The sequence below is a fragment of the Anomaloglossus baeobatrachus genome, chromosome 4, assembly GCF_048569485.1.
Source record: "Anomaloglossus baeobatrachus isolate aAnoBae1 chromosome 4, aAnoBae1.hap1, whole genome shotgun sequence".
Classification (NCBI taxonomy): Eukaryota; Metazoa; Chordata; class Amphibia; order Anura; family Aromobatidae; genus Anomaloglossus; species Anomaloglossus baeobatrachus.
In genome coordinates this window covers 530,408,598-530,434,418 of record NC_134356.1, presented here as the reverse complement: position 1 = coordinate 530,434,418, position 25,821 = coordinate 530,408,598, and the positions used below count along the sequence as shown (strand labels likewise).

Genomic DNA, 25,821 nt, shown 5'->3' with positions numbered 1-25,821 from the left:
GCGGCAGTCGGGTGCCCGTGCAGGTACTCGGCTGCCGCCCTCACACAGTCACCCATCTGCCGCCCGCACACAGCCATGGGTACCCGGCTGCCACCGCACGCAAGCACAGGTACCCGGCGGCTTGTACGCGGGGTGGGCGGGCAGCCTGCTGGCTGCCACTCTGTGCATGCGGGGCGGGCGGCTGTGCAGCTTACCAGTTGTCCGCGGTCCCACTTTCAAATGATGGCGCCGGTGGAGCTCTTGGATGAGAGCTCCATCTGCGCACGCGCTGCTCCGGGAGTCAGCGCGTGCGCAGATGGAGCCCTTGGATGAGAGCTCCATCTGCGCATGCGTCGCTCCGGGCGCCATTACTTGAATCGGGACCGCGGACACACTCCACCACTGAGCCGTCGCCGCCGCTCCCACTACTGAGCCGCCGCTGCCACCACTGAACCGGGACCGCGGACACACGCCACCACTGAGCAGTCCCTGCCGCTGCCACCACTGAGCAGTTGCCGCCGCTCCCACCACTGAGCCGCCGCCGCCGCTGCCACCACTGAACCGGGACCGCGGACACACGCCACCACTGAGCAGTCCCTGCCGCTGCCACCACTGAGCAGTCCCTGCCGCTGCCACCACTGAGCAGTTGCCGCCGCCGCTGCCACCACTGAACCGGGACCGCGGACACTCACTGCACCGGCCTGCTGCACGGCTCACACGCCACGGCTGCTGCCGCCACCACGGACCCCACGGATCCTGCCACCGCGGACGCCACCGCGCCTGCAACCACGGCACCTGCAACCACGGACCCCGCTGCCACTGACCTGCCGCGCCTGCCAGCACAACCTGTGCCTCCTGTGACCCCGCTTCACCACCACTGCTGCCCCCCTCCGGTAAGAGAACACCGGAGTATAAGACGGACCCCATTTTTCTTTTTTTTACCTTTTTTATGTCTAAGTTTGGGGTGCGTCTTATATTCCGGTGCGTCTTATAAAGCGAAAAATACGGTAGTTCCTAATTACATGAAGGGTATTGGCACATTCAGGAAAAATTACACAAAAATTTGTGTGGTCAATTTTTTTCTTATTAGACCTTATAAAACAAAAGCTTGGGGTTAAAACAGCGTTTTATTGAAAAAAAATTAACTCATTCTTTCTTCACCGCCCAATGGCATAAAATTCAGTGCCACACCTGAGGTGTCAATATGCACACTGTACCTCTAGATGATTTCATTAAATGGGGTCACTTATGGTGGGGATTGCTTTTCTGGCATGTCAGGGGCTCTGCCAATGTGACACGGCACCTTCCAAGCATTCCAACTAAATCTGCACTCCAAAATGGCGCTCCTCCTTTCTGAGCTTTGCATTGTGCCTCAAAAGTAGCTTTCTACCACATGGGCAGTATTGGCAAACTCAGGAGAAATTATATAACAAATTGCATTGTATACTTTCTCCTATTACCCTTTTTGAAAATTAAACGTTGGGCCAAAGCAACATTTCAGTTGGGGGAAAAAAAAAAAAAAATTTTTCCTTTTTACAACCCAATGTTATACAATTCTGTGAAGCCCCTGAGGGTTAAAATTGCTCATTACAACCGCAGATGAATTCCTTGAGAGGTGTAGTTTCCAGAATGGGTTAACTTCTGGAGGGTTTCTGCTGTTTTGGCATTTCTGGGGATCTTTAAATGTGATTTGGCATCCACAATCTGTTAAAGTCAAAATTCAAATAGCGCTCCTTCCCTTCTGAGCCCTGCAGTGCGTCCAAACAGTAGTTTTCCACCACAAATGGGGTATCTTTATACTCAGACGAAACTGCACAACAAAATGTATGGTGCATTTACTCCGTTTACCCTTGTGAAAATGAAAAATTTGGGGTTAAACGAACATTTTTGTGGTAAAATTGTATTTTTATTTTTTTTTTCATTTTCACTGCTCAATGTTATAAAATTCAGTGAAACCCCTGTGAGTTAAAGGTGCTCACCACACATCTAGATTCATTCCTTAAGGGGTATAGTTACTAATATGGGGTCACTTATGGGGGGGTTCCACAGTTTAGGCACATCAGGGGCTCTGCAAATGCCACTGGTGTCTGCTATCTATTTCAGCCAATTTTTGCTCCAAAATTCAAATAACGCTCCTAGCCTTCTGAGCCCTGCCGAGCGCCAAAACAATAGTTTTCCAGCAAATATGGGGTATCAGCAAGCTCAAAAAAAATTGCACAACAAATTTCATGGTTAATTTTCTCCTGTTACCATTGTGAAAATGAAAAATTTGAGGCAAAAAAAATATCTTTGTGGGAAAAAGTAACATTTTCATTTTTTTTTCCTTTCACATTGCTTCAGTTCCTGTGAAGCGCCTAAAAGGTTAATAAACTTCTTGAATGTGGTTTTGAGCACTTTGGGAGGAGCAGTTTTTTAGAATGGTGTCACTTTTAGGCATTTTCTGTCTCATAGGACCCTCAATGTCACTTCAAATATGATGTGTTCCCTAAAAAAATTGGTTTTGTAAATTTTGTTGGAAAAATTACTGAAACTTTTAACCCTTCTAACTTTTTAACAAAAAAAAACAAACGGATTTTTGTGCTCTCACCATAAAATCGTTTTCTCTTAGCCATCATTGGGGGACACAGGACCATGGGTGTTATGCTGCCTATCCATAGGAGGACACTAAGTAGATGCAAAAGCATAGCTCCTCCTCTGCAGTATACACCCCCTGGCCGGGCCAGGCAACCTCAGTTTTAGTACACAAGCAGTAGGAGAAAAACCAGTAAGAACTTCTCAACAGAGGAACATGAGAAAAGAAGATTCATAACCAAATCAGGTACTGAGAGAACCAAGGCCCAACAGGGTGGGTGCTGTGTCCCCCAATGATGGCTAAGAGAAAACGATTTTACGGTGAGTACACAAAAATCCGTTTTTCTCTGACGCCTCATTGGGGGACACAGGACCATGGGACGTCCTAAAGCAGTCCATGGGTGGGAAAAATAAAAACAAAGACAACGCAACCCAAGGACTAGGAACCAGTCCCAGACAGCCTGGAGCACCTACTGAGAGAGATGCTCTACTGCCGTTTGCAGAATTTTCCTACCCAGATTTGCCTCAGCTGAAACCTGGGTATGAACTCTGTAATGCTTTGAAAACGTATGTAGGCTAGACCAGGTCGCAGCCTTACACACCTGTTCCACTGAAGCCTGATGCCGAATGGCCCACGAAGCGTCAACTGCTCGCGTGGAATGAGCCCGCAGCCCACTAGGAGTGGGCTTGAGTTGCAAGCGGTTGACTTCCTGGATCGCAGAGCGAATCCAGCGAGCCAGAGTCGCCTTTGAAGCTGCCTGTCCCTTCTTAGGCCCCTCAGGAATGCCAAACAAAAAGTCTGTTTTCCTAAAGGGGGCTGTCCTGGATATGTAATATCTGAGAGCTCTGACGAGGTCTAACGAATTCAGAGACCTTTCCACCCTATGAACTGGGTGTGGACAAAAGGAAGGCAGAACAATGTCCTCGTTCAAATGAAACGGGGTAGGAACCTTTGGAAAACAAACCGGAAGGGGGCGCAGAACCACCTTGTCTTGGTGAAAGATCAGAAAAGGCTCGCGGCAAGAGAGTGCTGCCAGCTCCGAAACCAGTCTGATGGACGTAATTGCCATCAGGAATGTTACCTTCCAGGACAGAAGAGCAAGGGAGGATTCCTTGAGAGGTTCAAAGGGAGACCTCTGGAGACCGTCCAGAACGAGATTGAGGTCCCATGGGTCCAGCGGCCGTTTCTACAGGGGAACTAGATGGGAATCGCCCTGGAGGAAGGTCTTGACTTGCGTTTTTTGAGCCAGGCGGCATTGGTAGAAGATTGAGAGCGCTGAGACCTGCCCTTTAAGGGAACTGAGAGCCAACCCCGCTTGCAAGCCAGACTGTAGAAAGTCGAGAATTCTGGGGATGGCCAGAGGCATAGGCTGCACGTTAGTTTCCCTGCACCATGAAAGGAAGATTTTCCACGTACGGTGGTAAATGCGGGATGAAGCAGGCTTTCGGGCGCTGACCATGGTGGAAATAACCGCGGGGGAGAATCCCGCTCTTGTTAATACCCAGGTCTCAATGGCCATGCCGTCAGCTTCAGGGCTCTGGAGTTCTGATGGGAAATGAGCCCTTGGGTCAGCAAGTCTGGGATGTCTGGAAGGCGCCACGGTACGTCTGCGAGCATTTGTACTAATTTGGCGTACCAGGTGCGCCTGGGCCAGTCCGGTGCCATCAGTATCACCGGGACTCCCTCTGCCTTGATCTTCCTGATTACCCACGGCAGCAGGGGTAGAGGTGGAAATATGTAAGGCAGGCGGAAGTGGTGCCAGGAGCAGACTAGAGCATCCGCGCCGATGGACTGCGGGTCGCGTGACCTGGCTATGAACGCGGGTACCTTTGCGTTCAACCTTGAGGCCATTAGATCCACGTCTGGTGTGCCTCAGCGAGTGCAGATGTGTAGAAACACTTCTGGGTGGAGAGACCATTCTCAGGCGGCCAGGCCTTGGCGACTTAGAAAGTCTGCTGCCCAGTTCTCTACCCCCGGTATGTGTACCGCTGATATCACTGATCCCGTCGATTCGGCCCAGCTGAGGATCTTGTGGGCCTCGAGATAAGTCGCTTTGCTGCGGGTGCCCCCCTGCCGATTGATATAGGCTACAGCTGTCACATTGTCCAATTGGACTCGAATCTGACGACCCGCTAGCAGAGGGCAGAACGCCCTGAGCGCGAGGAAGATCGCGCGGATTTTCAGGGTGTTTATGGGTAGGGAAGACTCCTGGGGCGTCCAACGTCCTTGAGCAGTGTGGTACCCATACACTGCTCCCCAGCCTAGGAGGCTGGCGTCCGTGGTCAGGACCAGCCAGTTCACTGGGAGAAAAGATCTCCCCTTCGATAGGGATGAGGACCGAAGCCACCAGCGGAGTGAGTACCTGACTGAAGGCGTCAGGTGAAGATGTCTGTCCAGGGAGAAGGGGCTCTTGTCCCAGGCCGTTAGAAGGGCTAGCTGCAGTGGGCGGAGGTGCAGTTGAGCAAAGGGTACTGCTTCCATAGCCGCCACCATCCTGCCGAGTACCTTCATGCTGAATCGAATGGAGCGAGACGGAGGACGTAGAAGGCAGCGTACCGCTCGTTGAAGAGCGATCGCCTTGTCCAGGGGGAGGTAGATCAAGCCCCGACGGGTGTCTAGGGACATGCCCAGGAAGGTGATGGATCGTGATGGGATCGGGGATGATTTGTCTAGATTCACTAGCCACCCTAAGCGGGATAGTGTGTCCACAGTGATCTGTACGCTGGTTGAGCAGTCGCGGAAGGAGGGGGCCTTGATGAGGAGGTCGTCCAAGTAAAGGAGAACGACTACTCCCCTGGCGTGAAGGACGGTCATGGCGGCCGCCATGACTTTGGTGAAGACCCTTGGTGCAGTGGCAAGGCCGAAGGGTAGAGCTACGAATTGAAAGTGGGAGTCCTGAACTGCGAAGCGGAGGAACTTTTGGTGATCTGGGGCGATGGGTATGTGCAGGTACGCGTCCTTGATGTCTATGGAGGCGAGGAATTCCCCTTCGACCATGGATGCAATAATGGACCTTAGGGACTCCATTCTGAATCTCCGTACGTGCACATGTTTGTTTAGGTGTTTCAGGTCCAGGATGGGTCGAGCAAAGAGGTTGAAATAGAATAAAAACCTCTGAACTTCTCGTCGTCCGGGACAGGTATTATCACTCCTGCTGCTTGGAGCGAGTGGATTGCTGAGAAAAAAGCTTTGCGTCGCTTTCGAGTCTTTGGGGGATTTGAGAGAAAGAACCGACTCGGGGGTCGGGTCCGAAATTCTATGTGGTAACCGGAAGACACAAGGTCTCGCACCCATTTGTCGTCTGTGGCGGCAGCCCAGATGTGTTGAAAGAGCCGCAGTCGACCTCCTACAATGAGTGAGTCTTCCGGGGCGCCGAAGGAGTCATGAGGGGGAAAAACGTCGTGGACGAGTCTCCCTAGTCCTGGACTGTTTCGGTCTAGGCTTCCATGACGAAGTGGGTTTCAGGGAGAGCTGAGAAGTTCGATCCCTGCGTAGTCCGAGGCTGGTGGCGGGGACAGCACGGGATGTCGACCACCCAAATGAGTTCCGAAAGTAGCGGAACGAGGACTGTGGACGTCTGGTGAAGGTCGTCCTGGACTTCAGCTGGGGAGGGAGGTACTCTTTCCTCCCGTGGCGTCAGAAATGAGCTTGTCCAGACGTTTGCCAAACAATCGGTCTGGAAAAAAGGGAAGGCCCGTGCGAGACTTCTTGGAGGCAGAGTCCGCTCGCCATTGTCAGAGCCAGAGAGCTCTACGGATGGCTATGGTATTTGAGGCGGCAAACGCTGCGCAGGTAGCAGCGTCCATCGAGGCCTGCATGAGGTACTCCGCCGCAGCGGCAATTTGAGCTGTTACCACTGTGAAGGTATGAGTGAACTGGGATTCCTCAAGCGAAGTGTTAAGGGATTCTGCCCAGACCGAGATCGCCTTTGCGACCCACACAGAGGCAAAGGAGGGCGAGAGGGAGGAACCCGCAGCCTCAAAAGCAGAGCGGGCGAGGTGCTCCACCTTGATGGAGGAACCATCGGGCAAAGACAGGAGCGTCTTTGTGGCAAGGCGGGAGACCGGGGGTGTCGACCGAGGGCGAATCGGCTCAGCCCTTAGGGGCAGGTGAGGCAAAAGGGTACCGGGACTCCATGAGTTTTTGGTTACCGAAGCGCCTGTCAGGCTTCTCCCTTTGCTTTGTGAGGATATCCTGAAACTCTGGGTGATTAGCGAAAACCTTTTGGAGTTTTTTTGCCCTCTTAAAGGAGACCGCATGGTCAATGGTAGTGGATGGGGGATCCTCCACATGCAGAGTTTGGTTGATTGCTGCTATAAGGGAGTCTATTGCAGTTTGATCATCTGGGGGTGATGAAACTAAGGACTACTCCTGGTACAAACAGCATTCTCCCTCCTCCAGCTCTTCAGAAGCCGAGGAGCGTGTGGGAGAGCGTGCCATGTGTGCTCCCGAGGGAGAGCCCGCTGGAGACACCCGGTCGTGTGCCCTTTTCCTGATCCCTGCAACCACATGGGAGACCGCATAGTCAGTGGTAGTGGATGAGGGATCTTCCACATGCAGAGTTTGGTTGATTGCTGATAAACTGCTATTGCAGTTTGCTCATCTGGGGAGGCTGAAACCAAGGAATCCTTTTGGTACAAACAGCATTCTCCCTCCTCCAGCTCTTCAGACGCCGTGGAGCGTGTGGGACAGCCTGCCCTGTGTGCTTCCGAGGGAGAGCCCTGGGGGTCATGAGAGAGTGCTGGAGACACCCGGCCGTGTGCTCTTTTCCTGATCCCCGCAACCGGTGAAGCATGTGCCCGGATTACCTCAGAAGGATCTTCCATAAGGGTATCCTCAGGCTGCGTTCCGTCCAAGGGCCCAGAAGGGTGTGGAGGACGACACTGCATAGCCAGAACCAGGTTCTGTGACAGTTTTTCCATGGATTAGGACAGAAACTGTGCCCATTCCGGTGGGCTGGGAGCCCTAGGCTCTGGGCTGACGGTTGCGGCGGTGGTGGCAGGTGGGGTCTTGGGGGGCTATAGGGGCACAGGAACCACAGCGAGAAGAGGTGTGTTTACGTGGCAGTGCAGGCTGAATAGTAGACTATGTGAGCCTTAGAGCTCTTAGTGCCCTTAGAATTCTGCATGTTTCTGATAGGTTAGCAGAGCTACAAGTGAAGCAAGTACCTCACCAGAATCAGCCGATGGCCCTGCGTCCTCAGGAAGGAGTAAGCTCTGTGGAGATCTTCGCACGCTTTCCTGAGGGGTTATGGGGGGGCTTATCTCGCCCGCGGGGGGCGGGGCTTAGCGCTAAAAGAGCGCCAAGAATAAGTCAGTGTGCCCCCCTGCTGTCGGTAGCAAAAAATGGCGTGAAGGGAGCTTCTGTGACATCTCCCTCCAGTCAGCACACAGCTTGTCACCGGTGGATAATCTCTGCCGGCTTTCTGCAATCAGAGCCGCAGCTAGAGCAAATAAACAGAGCAAATAAACAGTGTGAGTTCCTGAGCTCTGGGCCCTCCCCCCCGCCACCAGTAAATTATCTGTGCAGGAATTCTCTGCAAACAGCGAGGGACTTCCCCCCTCCTCCAGCCAGCAAGCTAGAGAAAAAATTAACACTGTGTGTTCAGGATCCCTGGGGCTCTCCTCCTTGCAATCAGCAAGGGACTTCACCGTCTTTTCTCCCTTTGTCTGGGAAACCAGTCAGGGGTAATCTCACCTTAAACACTGCCTCAGCCCGGGCAGTGGGAATAGCAGAGTCAGCCTGCTGTCCGGTCACACAGTGCAATGTTCAACTCAGAGCCTGCAAAGAGGGGCTGAGGAATTGTGCTTCTGCCCTGGGCTCTGGAAAATCGGTGTCTGTGGGACCCATCGTCCAGTGAGATGCAGCCCAGGATCCAGCGTCGCAGGAGGGGGTACGTGGAGGCAGCACTCCGCGTTCCCGCCCGTTGATGGTATTGGGTGATCTGTCCCAAAAGGAAACTGTCGCCCTCAAAAAATAACAAATCCTTGAAAGATGTGCCTCCTACAGACACTAAGCTAAAACTGAGGTTGCCTGGCCCGGCCAGAGGGTGTATACTGCAGAGGAGGAGCTATGCTTTTGCATCTACTTAGTGTCCTCCTATGGATAGGCAGCATAACACCCATGGTCCTGTGTCCCCCAATGAGGCGTCAGAGAAAAATAGTTCTTAAAAATGGTGCTGATGTGAAGTAGACATGTGACAAATGTTATTTATTAACTATTTTGTGTGATAGAAATCTCTGTTTAAGGGCATAAAATGTAAAAGTTTTAAAATTGCAAAATTTTAAAAAATTGTCATATTTTCATAAATGTAAATCATCTTATTGACCAAATTTTCCACTAGCATGAATAACAATGTATCATAAAAAAAAACCCAGTCACAGGATCACTAGGAAATATTCATGCGTTCCAGAGTTATTACCGCATAAAGTGACACTGGTCAGAATTATAAAATTTGTCCTGGTTAGGAAGGCGACAACAGGCTGGGGGTGAAGGGGTAATGATATCGCCTTACCGATAATCCGCTGTGGTAAAGTTGTACTCTACTAGCACCTCACACACCCCCATAACGAGAAGTGCATAGTTATAATTTTTCATCCCAACTCCAGATGACATAGAGAAGTCCGCTGACTTGTCCTAGTTTATATGGAAGAGTGCAGGGTTAATTTCATTCTTAACCAAAATGGGGCGCTGACAAAGGCAGGACACAGTGGTGAGTCACAAAGGAAAAGATTTCAGGATTATGGAGAGTGAGGTGACAGTGAGGAGATACAAGCAGAGATAGTGAAAATTATCCCAGAAATTATAAAACTCCACCCAATTATAAAAATCTACCCAACTACAGTAATACCTTGACTTAAGAGTGCACCAACTAACGAATTTTTCAAGATACGAGCTGCTGCTCTGTATCTTTTTTGCTTCATGATGTGAGCAGAAATGTGAGGTACGAGCAGCTTATACTCATCCTACCTCCGATCCCCCACAGCGTGGAGTCCTCATCTCATGCAGCTCACTCACTGACGCACTCTCACACGCTGATCAGCTAACTGTATAACATGAGGACACTGTGCTGCGGGAGATCAGAGGGAGGGAATGGGGGGGCCATGTACCAGGATGGGGGATCATATGTACCAGGATGGGATGCGATATGTACCAGGATGGTGGGCTAATATCAATATGGGGGAGCCATGTACCAGGTTGGAAGGTCATATATACAAAGATGGGGGCCATGTACCAGGTTGGGGATTATATATACAATACCAGGATGGCGGCCATAAGCAGGGCCTGGAACAGATTAATAGTATTTCAATTCATATTAATGGGGAAATTTAATTTGAGATAAGAGCACATTGAGTTAAGAGCTTGGTAAAAGAACAAATTAAACTCGTAAGTCAATGTATTACTGTAGTTACATCCATTAATATTCTTCCTGATTTAGTAAGAAACCTTACCAGTTCAAACTCTTCCAAATCACATTTAGTCATTCTCCTGGTTATGGATTCCAGAATCTCATCAATTTCTTGTTGACATGCCATGTAGTCCTCATCGTCATTATCCTCCATCCCTCTTTCCTGCAGTAACCTGCTCTGTTGTTTATACCAACTTATACAGCTGTGAATACTGCTCAGCAAGTGCGCCTAATCCGAAAGAGCAAGAGAAAAATGCACTTTCACTAAGCCGTTTCATACACAGGTAAAACTTAACTGCTTGAAATGTTGGGGAGAAAGGACACTTACCCAGACTACCTAACTGAGTTTTACCAGCTATTAGTCTGATAAGGAAATAACTGAACAGATCTTTAATGTCTAGTAAATATGTAATTGATTAATATAAAGTATTAGGCAGAGACGGAATCCTGTGAACTTCTGCCTGGACTATTAGTAAAAAGAAAACAAAACCTGCACTATAAAAACAAAATCTAAAAAAGAAGGGAATTTTGTTTACTTACCGTAAATTCCTTTTCTTCTAGCTCCTATTGGGAGATCCAGACAATTGGGTGTACAGCTTCTGCCTCCGGAGGCCACACAAAGTATTACACTTTAAAAAGTGTAACCCCTCCCCTCTGCCTATACACCCTCCCGTGCATCACGGGCTCCTCAGTTTTGGTGCAAAAGCAGGAAGGAGGAAACTTATAAATTGGTCTAAGGTAAATTCAATCCGAAGGATGTTCGGAGAACTGAAAACCATGACCAAAAGAACAATTCAACATGAACAACATGTGTACACAAAAGAACAAACAGCCCGAAGGGAACAGGGGCGGGTGCTGGGTCTCCCAATAGGAGCTAGAAGAAAAGGAATTTACGGTAAGTAAACAAAATTCCCTTCTTCTTTGTCGCTCCATTGGGAGACCCAGACAATTGGGACGTCCAAAAGCAGTCCCTGGGTGGGTAAAAGAATACCTCGATAAAAAGAGCCGAAAACGACCCCCTCTTACAGGTGGGCAACCGCCGCCTGAAGGACTCGCCTACCTAGACTGGCGTCTGCCGAAGCATAGGTATGCACCTGATAGTGTTTCGTGAAAGTGTGCAGACTAGACCAGGTAGCTGCCTGACACACCTGCTGAGCCGTAGCCCGGTGCCGCACTGCCCGGGACGCACCCACGTATCTGGTAGAATGGGCTTTCAGCCCCAAAGGAAACGGAAGCCCAGAAGAACGGTAGGCTTCAAGAATCGGTTCCTTGATCCACCGAGCCAAGGTTGACTTGGAAGCCTGCGAACCCTTACGCTGGCCAGCGACAAGGACAAAGAGGGCATCTGAACGGCGCAGGGGCGCCGTGCGAGACACGTAGAGCCGGAGTGCTCTCATCAGATCCAATGAGTGCAAATCCTTTTCACATTGGTGAATTGGATTAGGGCAAAATGAAGGTAAGGAGATATCCTGATTGAGATGAAAAGGAGATACCACCTTAGGGAGAAATTCCGGAACAGGACGCAGAACCACCTTATCCTGGTGAAAAACCAGGAAGGGGGCTTTGCATGACAGCGCTGCCAGCTCCGACACTCTACGTAGCGATGTAACTGCCACTAGAAATGCCACCTTCTGCGAAAAACGTGATAAAGAGACATCCCGCAGCGGCTCGAAAGGTGGTTTCTGAAGAGCCGTTAGCACCCTGTTAAGGTCCCAGGGTTCCAGCGGACGCTTGTAAGGTGGGACAATGTGGCAAACTCCCTGCAGGAACGTGCGGACCTGCGGAAGCCTGGCTAGACGCTTTGAAAAAATACGGATAGCGCCGATACTTGTCCCTTGAGAGAGCCGAGAGACAAACCCTTGTCCATTCCGGATTGAAGGAATGAAGGAAAAGTGGGTAAGGCAAAGGGCCAGGGAGTAAAACCATTAGCAGAGCACCAGGATAAGAAGATCCTCCAAGACCTGTGATAGATCTTGGCGGACGTTGGTTTCCTGGCCTGTCTCATAGTGGCAATGACATCTTGAGATAAACCTGAGGACGCTAGGAGCCAGGACTCAATGGCCACACAGTCAGGTTGAGGGCCGCAGAATTCAGATGGAAAAAACGGCCCTTGTGACAGCAAGTCTGGGCGGTCTGGGAGCGCCCACGGTTGACCCACCGTGAGTGGAGACCACAGCCCAGGTGGGGGGTAGGAAGGATTTTTCCTGCGACAGAGAGTTGGGGAGGAGCCACCACTGAAGTGACGTATTGGTTGCAAGGGAAAGAGAGACGTTCCTGTCGAGGGAAGTCGACCTCCTGTCCCATTTGCGGAGAATGTCCCACTGGAGTGGCCGCAGATGGAATTGCGCGAAGGGCACTGCCTCCATCGCTGCCACCATCTTCCCCAGGAAGTGCATGAGGCGCCTCAAGGGGAGTGACTGACCCCGAAGAAGAGATTGCACCCCTGCCTGCAGCGAAAGCTGTTTGTCCAGCGGTAGCATGACTACTGCTGACTGAGTATGAAACTCCATCCCAAGGTACGTCAGTGATTGGGTCGGTGTCAACTTGGATTTTGGGAAGTTGATGATCCACCCGAACTGCTGGAGAGTCGCCAGAGCGACGGGAAGGCTGTTTTGACACGCCATCTGAGAGAGTGCCCTGACCAGAAGATCGTCTAAGTAGGGAATCACCGAGTGGCCCTGAGAGTGTAGGACCGCCACAGCAGATGCCATGACCTTAGTGAACACCCGTGGGGCTGTCGCCAGGCCGAAAGGCAATGCCACGAACTGAAGGTGTTCGTCCCCGATGGCGAAACGCAAAAAGCGTTGATGTTCGGGTGCGATCGGCACATGGAGATAAGCATCCTTGATGTCGATCGATGCTAGGAAGTCTCCTTGTGACATCGAAGCGATGACCGAGCGGAGAGATTCCATCCGAAACCGTCTGGTGTCTGTTGAGCAGTTTGAGGTCCAGAACGGGACGGAACGAGCCGTCCTTCTTTGGCACCACAAACAAGTTGGAGTAAAAGCCGCGACCATGTTCCTGGGGGGGAACAGGGATCACAACTCCTTCTGTCTTCAGAGCGTTCACCGCCTGAAAAAGTGCATCGGCTCGCTCGGGGGGCGGAGAGGTTCTGAAGAAACGAGTCGGGGGACGAGAGCTGAACTCTATCCTGTAACCGTGAGACAGAATGACTCTCACCCATCGGTCTTGAACATGTGGCCACCAGGCGTCGCAAAAGCGGGAGAGCCTGCCACCGACCGAGGATGCGGTTCGGGGATGCCGAGAGTCATGAGGAGGCCGCCTTGGAAGCAGTGCCTCCTGCGGCCTTTTGGGGGCGTGACTTGGACCGCCACGCATAGGAGTTCCTCTGGCCTTTCTCCGGCCTGCTGGACGAAGAGGATTGGGGCTTGGCGGAGGGACGAAAGGACCGAAACCTCGATTGTATTTTCCGTTGCTGAGGTCTCTTCGGTTTGGACTGGGGTAAGGAGGAGTCCTTTCCCTTGGATTCCTTAATAATCTCATCCAATCGTTCGCCAAACAAGCGGTCGCCAGAAAACGGCAAACCGGTTAAGAACCTCTTGGAAGCCGAGTCTGCCTTCCATTCGCGCAGCCACATGGCCCTGCGGACTGCCACAGAGTTAGCGGATGCCACCGCTGTACGGCTAGCAGAGTCTAGAACTGCGTTCATGGCGTAGGAAGAAAAAGCTGACGCCTGAGAAGTCAAAGACGCAACCTGCGGAGCAGAATTACGTGTGACCGTATTAATCTCAGCCAGACAAGCTGAGATAGCTTGGAGTGCCCACACGGCTGCAAAAGCCGGGGCAAAAGACGCGCCCGTGGCTTCATAGATGGATTTCACCAGGAGCTCTATCTGCCTGTCAGTGGCATCCTTTAGCGATGAGCCATCTGCAACCGATACCACAGATCTAGCCGCCAATCTAGAGACTGGGGGATCCACCTTGGGACATTGAGCCCAACCCTTAACAACGTCAGAGGGGAAGGGGTAACGTGTGTCAGTAAGGCGCTTAGTAAAGCGCTTGTCCGGAACCGCTCTGGGCTTCTGGACAGCATCTCTGAAGTTAGAGTGATCGAAAAACGCACTCCATGTACGTTTAGGGAACCGAAACTGGTGTTTCTCCTGCTGAGAAGCCGACTCCTCTACAGGTGGCGGCGGGGGAGATATATCTAACACCTGGTTGATGGACGAGATAAGGTCATTTACTATGGCGTCCCCTTCAGGTGTATCAAGATTGAGAGCAACGTCAGGGTCAGAGCCCTGAGCTGCGACGTCCGCCTCATCCTCCAGAGAGTCCTCAAGCTGAGACCCCGAGCAGCGTGAGGAAGTCGGGGAAGATTCCCAGCGAGCCCGCTTAGCCGGTCTGGGACTGTGGTCCGTGCAGGAGTCCTCCACGTGAGACCTAGGGGCCACCCCGGGAGCACTCTGCGGCGCAGACCGAGAGGGGCCTGGAGGTGATGACCCAACAGTGCCCGGGGCCTGTGTAAGGACCGGTCTGGACTGCAAGGCTTCTAGTAGCTTGGCAGACCATTTGTCCATAGACTGAGCCATGGATTGTGAAAGCGACTCAGAGAGTTTCTCAGCAAAAACTGCAAACTCTGTCCCTGCCGCCTGGACAGGGGAAGCAGGAGGGTCTGCTTGAGCCGAGGGGCCCACTAGTGACCGAGGCTCCGGCTGAGCGAGTGCAACAGGGGTCGAGCATTGCTCACAGTGAGGGTAGGTGGAACCCGCAGGTAACATAGCCCCACAAGAGGTACAGGTTGCAAAAAAACCCTTTGCCTTAGCGCCCTTGCTCCTTGTGGACGACATGCTGTTGTCTCCTAGGAGAGTGATCACTGAGGGTATATAGCCAAAAGCAAACAACCCGGCCGAACAGAGAAAATATATATATACAAATATATATATATACTCCGGCACCCTAGGGGGACCAGCACCGGGTGACCGGTGTTCCACCAGATTCCCTGCCTTAGGTCTCCCAGAGCTCGTTCCTGAAATCCTCCACCGGCAGTATTGTGTGTAAAAATGGCTGCCGGAGCTCTCAGGGGAGGAGGGAGCCGTGGGCAGCGACTAGTAAAGTGCGGGAATCTGGGGCCTCACAGTGATCAGTGAGGGGGGGGGGAGGAAACCTAAAGTATGCTCCAGCCCTCACTGCCGACGTCAGGTCGACCTTCCCGCCCTTACCCCTGACTGGCAGGCCCGGGGGCGGGAGTTATGGTACTAGGCCGCAATGAAGCCGGGGACTAAATTTAATACCGCGGCCGACAAACAGGCGCGGTCGGCGCGGAAGTCCCGGTCTTCACAAACCAGCAGCTGCTGCAGCGTCTGTGAAACAAGCGCTCCATGCACCGTCCCCATGGGGACACAGAGTACCTTTAGATGCAGGGCCCTGTCCCTGAGAATACATCGACTCCTGTCCGGCAGATTCCCACAGGGGCTGCGGAGGGAGCCCGGTCCCAGTGAATGGATGACCGGTTAGGATCCCACTTCTCCCAGAGCCTCTAAGGGATGGTGAAGGAAAACGGCATGTGGCTCCAGCCTCTGTACCCGCAATGGGTACCTCAACCTTAACAGCACCGCCGACTTAGTGGGGTGAGAAGGGAGCATGCCGGGGGCCCTGTGTGGGCCCTCTTTTCTTCCAACCGATAAAATCAGCAGCTGCTGCTGACTAAAATGGGGATGCATGAGTGGATGTGTGCCTCCTTCCACACAAAGCATAAAACTGAGGAGCCCGTGATGCACGGGAGGGTGTATAGGCAGAGGGGAGGGGTTACACTTTTTAAAGTGAAATACTTTGTGTGGCCTCCGGAGGCAGAAGCTATACACCCAATTGTCTGGGTCTCCCAATGGAGCGACAAAGAAAATATATATTAAATCATTTTAACAATATAAAAATATATATTTTCACTCACTGGCTTCACAAGAATGGTACCTTACCAACTTACCAGAGGTTCTTGCAGTATCATTTGCTCCTTTTGGGCAGTGATGCATTTCTCCAGCTTTAATGGTGGCAACAAGTCTGGTTCTGGCTCATAATACTTCTTCAACTATTGGAAACATAGTGAGACCATGCATGTAAGTCCATGAATTGTGCACCCTCTCTAGTCTGCAGAGCACAGACTATTCTTCAGCATACAAAGTTAAGGATACTTCTTTATCATATTCATATCTCCCTACATAAAGTACCTGAAACTAAAGCTTGTTCACATAGTGCATCTTTTATTGCGTTTTTGAGGTCACAAAGATGCACCTAGATGCCTGCATTTCCTTCCCTTAGTAAAGTCTATGAGATTTCTATTTTGCTGTCCACAATGGGCATCTTGTGTTGGCTGCATCTTGGCTGTGTTTTTGATGCAGCGTGTCAATTCTTTTTTGTGTTTTTCCAGCGTTTTTGAGCCCTTCCAATCAATAGATTTGACTTAAAAAAACACATTGAGCAAAATGAGGTAAAAACACGGCAAAAACGAACACGTTTTTGTCACGGGTGCATTTTTTGGGGGCCAAAACACGCTGCATCCTAAGATGCACTGTGTGAAACACAGCCTGAGGGTCCTGACAATGATCATCCTGATAACACAGAAGAATGGTAGCACTTTCTTCCTCCGTGTTTATCAATTAAATAAAAGCTTGAGCCGTATCCTACCTGAGCCACTAGCGTATGCAGGATGGGTCTGGCTAACTGGGAGTTCCGTCGAATAACATCATAAAAACCCTAAAAGAAAGAGAAAATGCAATCAAGATATATAATCTCATAAAGAGAAAAAAAATATCAACTGTCTACAGAGTATCAGATAGTAGAAATATCAGTCACCTCATAAAGAATCCGTCTAATGTCTTCCTGCTGACTCAAGCATCTCCGCAGCCCTCCCAGTATTTCCAAACAGAAAGCTTCATTTGCAGCAGAATTATAGCGAGTGTGGACGTCCACCAGCACCTAACGGGTATAGAACAGATTGTAAGATGGTGCAAACCTACCTACAAAGGAACAATGAAGGGAGACATAAACTTACCTGGCTAGCGCCAATGGCTTGGCTACATTGGGAAGAGGACAAGCTCCCCAGGACTTTAAAATTCTTAAGCAAAAGCAGGAAACCAGCGACAGCAGACTTCCGGGCATCTAATTGGCTAATTACAACGTTAATTAGTAAAACCTTACAGACAACAGGTTTGATAGTCTGCAAACATAGGGCACTTTTTTCGACTGTCCCCTCAAAAAATTATGAGGGACAGCACGGTGGCTCAGTGGTTAGCACTGCAGGCTTATAGCGCTGGCGTCCTGGGTTCAAATCCCACCAAGGACAACATCTACAAGGAGTTTGTATGTTCTCTCCGTGTTTGGGTGGCTTTCTTCCAGGTTCTCTGGTTTCCTCTCACACTCTAAAGACATACAGACAGGGAATTTAGATTGTGAGCTCCAATGGGGACAGAGTTGCTGACGTATGTAATGAGTTGTAGAATTAATGGTGCTATATAAGGGAATCAATATTATACGTATACAGATTGTGATTGTCACCATTTTACAGTTAACAGATAATGCACCACGTCTTCATATCAGATTATGGGCTGTAGATGTATCACTTAGAATACTTATTATAAGTTATGGTTTTTCAATGTGTCAGTAAATAATTATGTTCTCTGTCCATTTTTTCATCAGCTGTCCAGAAAATAATAAAAACTCAAGATGGCAACCCTGACAGATAATACAAATTAATTTATCAAACTGCTCCAATTTCTGGTAATATTTTTACATCAGTTTTTTGCTGTATCACACATACCATGTCTCTGCCGTTATGTGTATTTAATTTAGAATCTTTTTATTTTGCTTTTTACATTTTTTTTTTTCTGTTTTGAGAGTTGTTTTTGGAAAGTATTGTAAAGAGTTGTTTTTTTTAACGCCTTAACCTTCTTTCCTCAAGGTTATCTCAAAGCTGTCTACTGTATTACGAAGTGTAGACGATGGTTTTCAGTACAATGGAATCCTGCAAAAAGGTACACAAAGCTGCTTTTTATTTTGATGGCGGAGAGGGGCTAGGTGGCGAAGGTATACAATTGTATAGTGTGACGCCCTGGACTAGTCAGGTCGTCCCAGGTAGTCCCATGCACACACACCCCCCTCCCTAAAAAGGTGACAGCAGCCAAACTTCAAAACTCTTGTCACCTCCCTCCAGGTTTGATGTCCACACCAGTGGGGGGGTGGAGCCAGGAAAAACAGAAGTTCTGGGTAGATTAGCCTTGACAGTGGACGGGAGTAGTCAAGTCCAAGGGCAGACCTGTGACCAGGCCTGCCGTAGTCTACCAGGTGTCTACATTGGAGCCCAGTCACCTCTGGCAAGGAGGCAGACGGTGGTAGCCGCCTGCAGGAGCTGGGATTACAGCCAGTGGAACCGTAGGGACCGGGGTCGGGCGGTGGCCCGCCGGTACTGAACTAGGGAACCGACTGGAAACCGGAGCACCAGGAGGGGTACTCAGACCCAGTACGAGGCCCAGAAACAACTAGGCCAAGTCGAATCAAGTGATTGAGGACCTTTCCCACACAAGACCTGACTGAAGACAACAGCCCAACCATTAGGGTAAAGCCACCGCCAAGGCATAGAGACCCAAGGGGCCAGCGTCTGCGGGCAAACAGGGCTCTCCCGACACACAGCAAGCCAGGGAGCGGACTACCGTTGCTTAGGCATAGGAGAGTCATAACGTCTACACTAAAGAGGTACAGGAGAAAGGCGGAAACCACCAACCTGTTAAGGGGAAGCTGCAGCCAGCTGCGGGCACCGTTCATCATCCCGTTTGGTTTACCAGAGACTCCAGTGTGTTGTATCATAGTGAGTACAACAGTGCCTTCGGGCCGCACACCGCGCCGCATCGCACCGACACGCCAGCACCATCCATTTTCCCGCCTTAGCGCCTCCCTCGGGCCCCCGGGACCATCACTCCCCTACCCACGGAGGGGGTGAACACCAAGCTGCGCAACACCGTCCCCGGGAGGTCTAGTCAACGGCAGCAGTGGTGTTCATCCATTCACCACAACCCGTGGGTGGCGTCACGAACTTAAATCCCCTACAAACCACCGCGGCCCCCGGCCGTGGAACTCCCCACCGAAGCCCCTGCATGTAGCGCCAACACCCCCCTTTCAGAGCGACGTGACCCCCGGGTCCGTGGAGAGCTCAAGCCACCCACCGACGAGCACGGATCTGAGCGGCTCGGCAGTCGGCCGAGCCCGCGGGGCGGTACAATAGCATCATAGATAAAGGGTACATGCGCATGCTGTAGAAAATTTCTGCACCTAAAAACTGCACCTTGCGGCAGGAAAATGTATCTTGTGGCCAAAAAATGCATGCATTTTGTGCCATGTATTTTATTAGGGTATTCAATAGCTAAAAGGGCTAACAAAAAAAAAACAAAAACAGAAGAATGCACAAAGAATTGACCTGCTGTTTCTTTTTTCTGCACCCAAAACTGCAAGGAAAAAAAAAAAGAAGAAACGTGCGCAGTGCGCACATTTCTGAGTTGTCATAGATTTTGCTAGAAGGAAAGACATGCAGATTTGGACAAACTGCACCAAAAAAAAGTGGCAAAAAAACTCAGCGTGTGCACAAGGCCTTACATCAGTTGGAAGATATTCCATTGGTGTGAATATAGCCATAGCCTAAGCAAATATATCAAGAAATAACGGTGAAGGAGAAACATAAAAGAAGTTTAAGATTATTGGATTAAAACATAACCATACCTTGAAAACATGGCCTTCCGAAGAACAAGGATAACATTGTCCCTCACAGATACATTTATTTTTAAGAGTGGCTGCAAACACAAGAGAGAAAAACTCAGCAAAACATCTTGTCAAATGAAAACATTAGGATATACCAGTTCGGTGTTAATTTCTGACACAGATTACAAAAGGGAGAATCTCTTAACTGTGTTCGCCACCTGAGCCACGCATTAGGCATAGCAAAGTGCCTCAGTTTGGGAAGAGGCCTTGCTTTATTTTGGTGGTCGCCACTCCTGTACAATGCGCCTAGGGCTAGACTTCATAGGATGTCGCTAACTTCACAACACACCGCAATGCTGTAGTAGTATTCAACATATGCAAATGTTTTAAAAAAAAAAAAATGAAAAAAAAAGTTTAACCCCTTCACAACCAATGACTGATCTATCCGTCATGGATCGTGTGAGGTTAATCCCCGCCCCCTGCCGTTGGCAGGTCACTGCGATCCACGCACATATCAGCTGTTTTCAACAGCTGACATGTGTGCCTGCATGTTACAAGTGGAATCGCGTTCCAGCCGCAACTATTAACCCCTTACATCTCGTTTACAAAGTCTGGCAACGAGATGTATATGTGCGCAGCCATTACTTTTACTTACAACCGCCGCCGCCACCGGAAGTCATGTGCGTGATCACATGACTTCCGGTGGTTGCCATGGTAGCACAGGGTCATGTGATGATGACGCCTGTAGCTAACATGAGTCGCTTTCTCTCAGTGCCGGCATAGTACCAGCACAGAGAGTAAAGCAGCATATCTGCATATCTCGGCTCTGTAGCCGAGATCTACATATAGGGCAGAGCGATCGGATTATTGATCGCTATAGCCCCCTAGGGGGACTAGTAAAATTAAAAAAAAAAAGTAAATAAAAAAAATTAAAAAAATAAAAAAGTTAAAAAAAAACAAAAAACTAAAAAGTTCAAATCACCCCCCTTTCGCCCCATTGAAAATTAAAGGTTAAAAAAAAATAAAAAAATATACACATATTTGGTATTGCCGCGTTCAGAAACACCCGATCTATCAAACTGTAAAATCAATTAATCTGATCAGTAAACGGCGTAGTGGCAAAAAAAATTCCAAATGCCAACATTTCGGGGTTTTTTGTCGCCGCAAGTTTTGCGCAAAATGCAATAAAAAGGCGATCAAAACGTAGCATTTGCGCAAAAAATTGTACCATTAGAAACGTCAGCTCGAGACGCAAAAAATAAGCCATCACTGAGCCATAGATGCTGAAAAATGAGAATGCTACGGGTTTCGGAAGATGGCGCAAAACGTGCGCCACTTTTATTGGACAAACTTGTGAATTTTGTTTTAAACCCTTAAGATACAAGTAAATCTATAGATGTTTGGTGTCTACAAACTCGCACCGACCTCAGGCATCACAATGACACATCAGTTTTACCATATAGCGAACACAGTGAATAAAATATCCCAAAAACTATTGTGCGATCACACTTTTTTGCAGTTTTTCCACACTTGGAATTTTTTTGCTGTTTTCCAGTACACCATATGGTAAAACTTATGGTTTCATTTAAAAGTACAACTCGTCCCGCAAAAAACAAGCCCTCGTATGGCAAGATTGACAGAAAAATAAAAAAGTTACGGCTCTCTGAAGAAGGGGAGCAAAAAAATCCCCACGGAAACCGATCTGGGGCTGAAGGGGTTAATTAACTTTCAAAAAAATTAACACCTACATGTAAAGAAGTAAAAAGCAATTAGTTTGGTATTGCTAGGCATATACTTGCAAGACCTAATAATATATCAATATTTATCCCATAAAGTGATCACCAAAGCAAAAGGCTGTAATTGCTGTTTTTTCAGTTCTCGCACTTCTCCAAAAAAATTCAAGAAAAAGTGATCAAAATGTTGTATGAAGCCAAAAATAGTATCAATAAAAACTATAGATCTAACAAAAAAAAACAAGCCCTCGTACAACCCCCTTTGACAGAAGAATAAAAAAAAGTAGGATTTTTGTGTACTCACCGTAAAATCTCTTTCTCTGAGTCTTCATTGGGGGACACAGGACCATGGGTTATGCTGCTGTCACTAGGAGGCTGACACTAAGTAAACATAAAAAAGTTAGCTCCTCCCTAGCAGTATACACCCCGAGCCGGAGGCGGGCTCAGATCAGTTGGTGCACAAGCAGTAGGAGGAGTACCAGAATCACCATACATAAAAACAAGTTGTAACTAAAACAATGCAGCCGTGCAAACAAGAGGTCTATGAACATAAGACCGCTGAAAAATAGCAGGCAAATGCAATTGAACAACCAAAAAACCAAGCAGGGTGGGTGCTGTGTCCCCCAATGAAGACTCAGAGAAAGAGATTTTACGGTGAGTACACAAAAATCCTACTTTCTCTATCGTTTCATTGGGGGACACAGGACCATGGGACGTCCAAAAGCAGTCCCTGGGTGGGAATACCGAAAACCCGCAGATAGGAAGAAAACAACAACCTCCCTCGGCGGGCTTGCACTATAATTGAATGCTGCCACCCTATTACAGGTGTGCAACTGCTGCCTGCAAGACCTTTCTCCCAAAAATAGCATCTGCCGATGCTTGGGTGTGAACCTGGTAGAACCTAGTAAAGGTGTGCAGGCTAGACCAGGTGGCGGCCTTGCAGACCTGGTCGGCCGACGCCTGATGCCTAATCGCCCAAGAGGCTCCCACTGCACGGGTAGAGTGTGCGCCCTTACCCCCCGCGGCGGAGACTTGTCCCGAATCCGATAGGCCTCTGATATGGCGGAACGGATCCATCTGGCAATTGTGGCCTTGGATGCCGATTCACCCCTCTTGGGACCAGAAGGAAGGACAAACAGACCATCTGACTTACGGAACGGCGCGGTTCTGGAGACATAAATTCTAAGTTCACGCACTAGGTCCAGGGTGTGCAAGGACCTCTCCAAGCTGTGAGAGGGGCCAGGACAGAAGGACGGAAGAACAATTTCTTCGTTAAGATGGAACGGGGAGACCACCTTTGGAAGAAAAGTGGGATCTGGCCGGAGAACCGCTTTGTCCTGGTGAAAAATCAAAAAGGGGGAACGACAAGAGAGGGCTGCCAGCTCTGACGTCCTGCGAATAGAAGTGATGGCAACGAGAAACACCACCTTCCAAGACAGGTGAGAAAGGGAAGATTCTCGCAAGGGCTCGAATGGGGGGCCCTGAAGTGACCCTAGGACTAGATTAAGGTCCCACGGCTCTAGAGGCCGACGGTACGGCGGTGCCAGGTGGGCCACTCCCTGGATGAAGGTCTTAACCTGTGAACGAGCGGCCAGTGGCCTCTGAAACAGGATTGATAACGCCGATATCTGGCCCTTTAGTGTTGCGAGCGAGAGACCCGCATCTAGGCCTGACTGCAAGAATGCCAATAGGGAAGGAAGGGAGAAGGCGAGAGGAGAAGAAATATTATGCTCTTCACACCACCTGAAGAAAACCTTCCACGTGCGGTAGTAAATTTTTGATGAAGATGGCTTCCTGGCCCTAATCATTGTCTGAATCACTCTTGAGGAAAAACCAGCACGAGCTAGAACCCAGGATTCAATGGCCAGGCCGTCAAATTTAGGACCTGTGAGTTCTGATGGAAAAGAGGTCCCTGCTGCAGGAGATCTGGACGGTCTGGAAGGCGCCACGGAACGTCTGCGAGGAGCTGAGTTAGTTCCGCGAACCATGCTCGCCTGGGCCAGTCCGGAGCCACTAGGATGACCGGTATTCCTTCCGCCTTGATCTTCTTGAGGACCCTCGGAATTAGAGGGAGCGGAGGGAAGATGTACGGGAGACTGAACTGGCTCCATGACAGGGTGAGGGCGTCGACTCCTAAAGCCAAGAGGTCGCGGCACCGCGCTACAAATTGCGGAACCTGACGGTTGAACCGGGAGGCCATTAGGTCCACGTCCGGAACTCCCCATCTGTCGCAGATCTGGTTGAAGACTTCCCGGTTGAGTGACCATTCTCCGGAGGCGAGACCTTCCCTGCTGAGGAAGTCCGCCGCCCAATTGTCCACGCCTGGGATGTGTACCGCTGAGATCAGGGAGTGATGACACTCGGCCCAGTGCAAAATCTTCTTGACTTCTCGCATCGCCCCGACACTTCTTGTGCCGCCTTGGTGGTTGATGTACGCCACCGCCGTCGCATTGTCCGACTGGATCCTGACCGGGCAACCCTGTACTAGGTGCCGAAACTGCTGCAAGGCTAGCCGGATGGCTCTTATCTCCAAAATGTTGATCTGGAGACAACTCTCCCGCGGTGACCATCGGCCCTGCGCTGTGTGATGCCGAAACACTGCTCCCCAGCCCTGGAGACTGGCGTCGGTGGTCACTATCTTCCAGTGGAGCGGGAGGAAAGACCTTCCTGATGCGAGGTTGCGTTGATTGAGCCACCAACGGAGGGAGTGGCGGGTCTCCGGCGAAAGATGAAACCTGCGGTCCAGAGAAAAGGGAGATCTGTCCCACTTCTTCAGCAAGGCCAGCTGGAGGGGCCGGAGATGGAACTGTGCAAAGGGTACCGCTTCCATCGCCGCCACCATACGACCGAGAACTCGCATGCCGAACCTGATGGAAACTTGGCGCTGACGCCGGAGAGCGCGGAGGCCTCGTTGTAGGGAGGACATCTTCTCCTGTGTGAGGAAAACTCGCCCTTGGATGGTATCGAATACCATGCCTAAAAAGGTGATCCGACGGGCCGGGGTCAGAGAGGACTTCTTCCGATTTATCAGCCACCCTAACCGTGAAAGGGTGTCGATCGTGACCTGAACTCCAAGACGACAGTCCTCGAAGGAAGAGCCCTTTATCAACTTATCGTCCAAGTACGGGATGACCATGACACCCCTGGAATGCAGGACGGACATGGCAGCAGCCATGATCTTCGTAAAGACCCTGGGTGCGGATGCGAGGCCGAAGGGAAGAGCCGTGAACTGGAAGTGATCTTCCGCTATCGCAAAGCGGAGGAACTGTTGGTGAGAGGTGGCTATCGGGACGTGAAGATAGGCGTCTTGAATATCCAGCGATGCCAGGAATTCGCCTACCTCCATGGACGCGATGACGGACCGGAGTGACTCCATGCGAAACGGCCGAGGCCTCACCGACCTGTTTAGAAGCTTTAGGTCGAGGACGGGACGGACAGAGCCGTCCTTTTTGGGGACCACGAAAAGGTTGGAATAGAACCCCTTGAAACGGTCTGCGGGAGGGACTGGTACCACGACTCCGGCTCAGAGGAGGGAGTCTATGGAGTGAAAGAACGCGCGAGCCCGCGCGGGAGACTCGGGAGGGCGAGATAGGAAAAAACGTCTCGGTGGCTTTGCTTCGAATTCTATTTTGTAGCCTGATGTGATGATCTCTCTGACCCAGGCATCGGCGGTCAGGGGGATCCACACATGCTGAAAACGAGACAGACGCCCTCCCACAAGTCTGGCGCTGTTGCGCGCCGACCGCGAGTCACTTGGAGGAACGTCGGCGGTAACCAGAAGAGGATCTCGTGGACTGGCGGGGGCGTGAACGCCAGGCGGGATTGGTCTTGAATGACGGGGTCTTCCTGTCTCTCGGAGGAGAGCGGCTTTTCCGCGGCTGGGGATTGGAGTTGAAGCTGCGAAAGGGCCGGAAACGAGCGGTGGGGCGCCGATTCTGGAAGCGCTTGGGGCGCAATTGGGGGAGAGATGTACTCTTTCCTCCCGTAGCATCGGAGATCAACTGGTCCAGCCTATCTCCGAAGAGACGCTCCCCTAGAAAGGGCAGGGAAGTTAGTGACTTCTTAGAGGCCGCATCCGCGTTCCAGGACCGGAGCCAAAGGGCTCGACGGATGGCCACATTGTTGCTGGCGGCCTGGGTCGCGCAACTTGCAGACGCCAGGGCTGCATTGAGCAAGTACTCACCCGCGAGAGAAATCTGCGAGGCAATGGGAACCAGGTCTGGATTGGCAGGAATGGCGCGGAGACCGCAGCGTAGCGTGTCCGCCCAGGACATCAGGGCCTTCGCAACCCAAACCAAGGCAAAGGCCGGAGAGAGGGATGTGCCCGCTGCCTCAAAGGCGGAACGGGCCAACCTGTCAATAGTACGGTCCGTAGGGTCCTTGAGAGACGTACCGTTAGTGAGTGGAAGGACTGTGTGAGAAGACAGGCGG

The 25,821-nt window shown here is 50.6% G+C and overlaps 1 protein-coding gene across 1 annotated transcript in view; it reads right to left on the bottom strand.

Moving 5' to 3' along the window:
* Positions 1-25,821, bottom strand: part of FANCI (FA complementation group I) — a 171,030-nt gene that overhangs the window by 49,146 nt on the left and 96,063 nt on the right. Inside the window, exons 16-22 of the mRNA XM_075345932.1 lie at positions 19,679-19,749; positions 16,965-17,079; positions 16,766-16,888; positions 16,598-16,666; positions 15,900-16,001; positions 10,003-10,188; positions 9,066-9,187 (exon numbers count right to left, since the gene is read on the bottom strand). Of these exons, the coding sequence (XP_075202047.1) occupies positions 9,066-9,187; positions 10,003-10,188; positions 15,900-16,001; positions 16,598-16,666; positions 16,766-16,888; positions 16,965-17,079; positions 19,679-19,749 (788 nt within the window). The remainder of the gene's footprint in view (positions 1-9,065; positions 9,188-10,002; positions 10,189-15,899; positions 16,002-16,597; positions 16,667-16,765; positions 16,889-16,964; positions 17,080-19,678; positions 19,750-25,821) is intronic.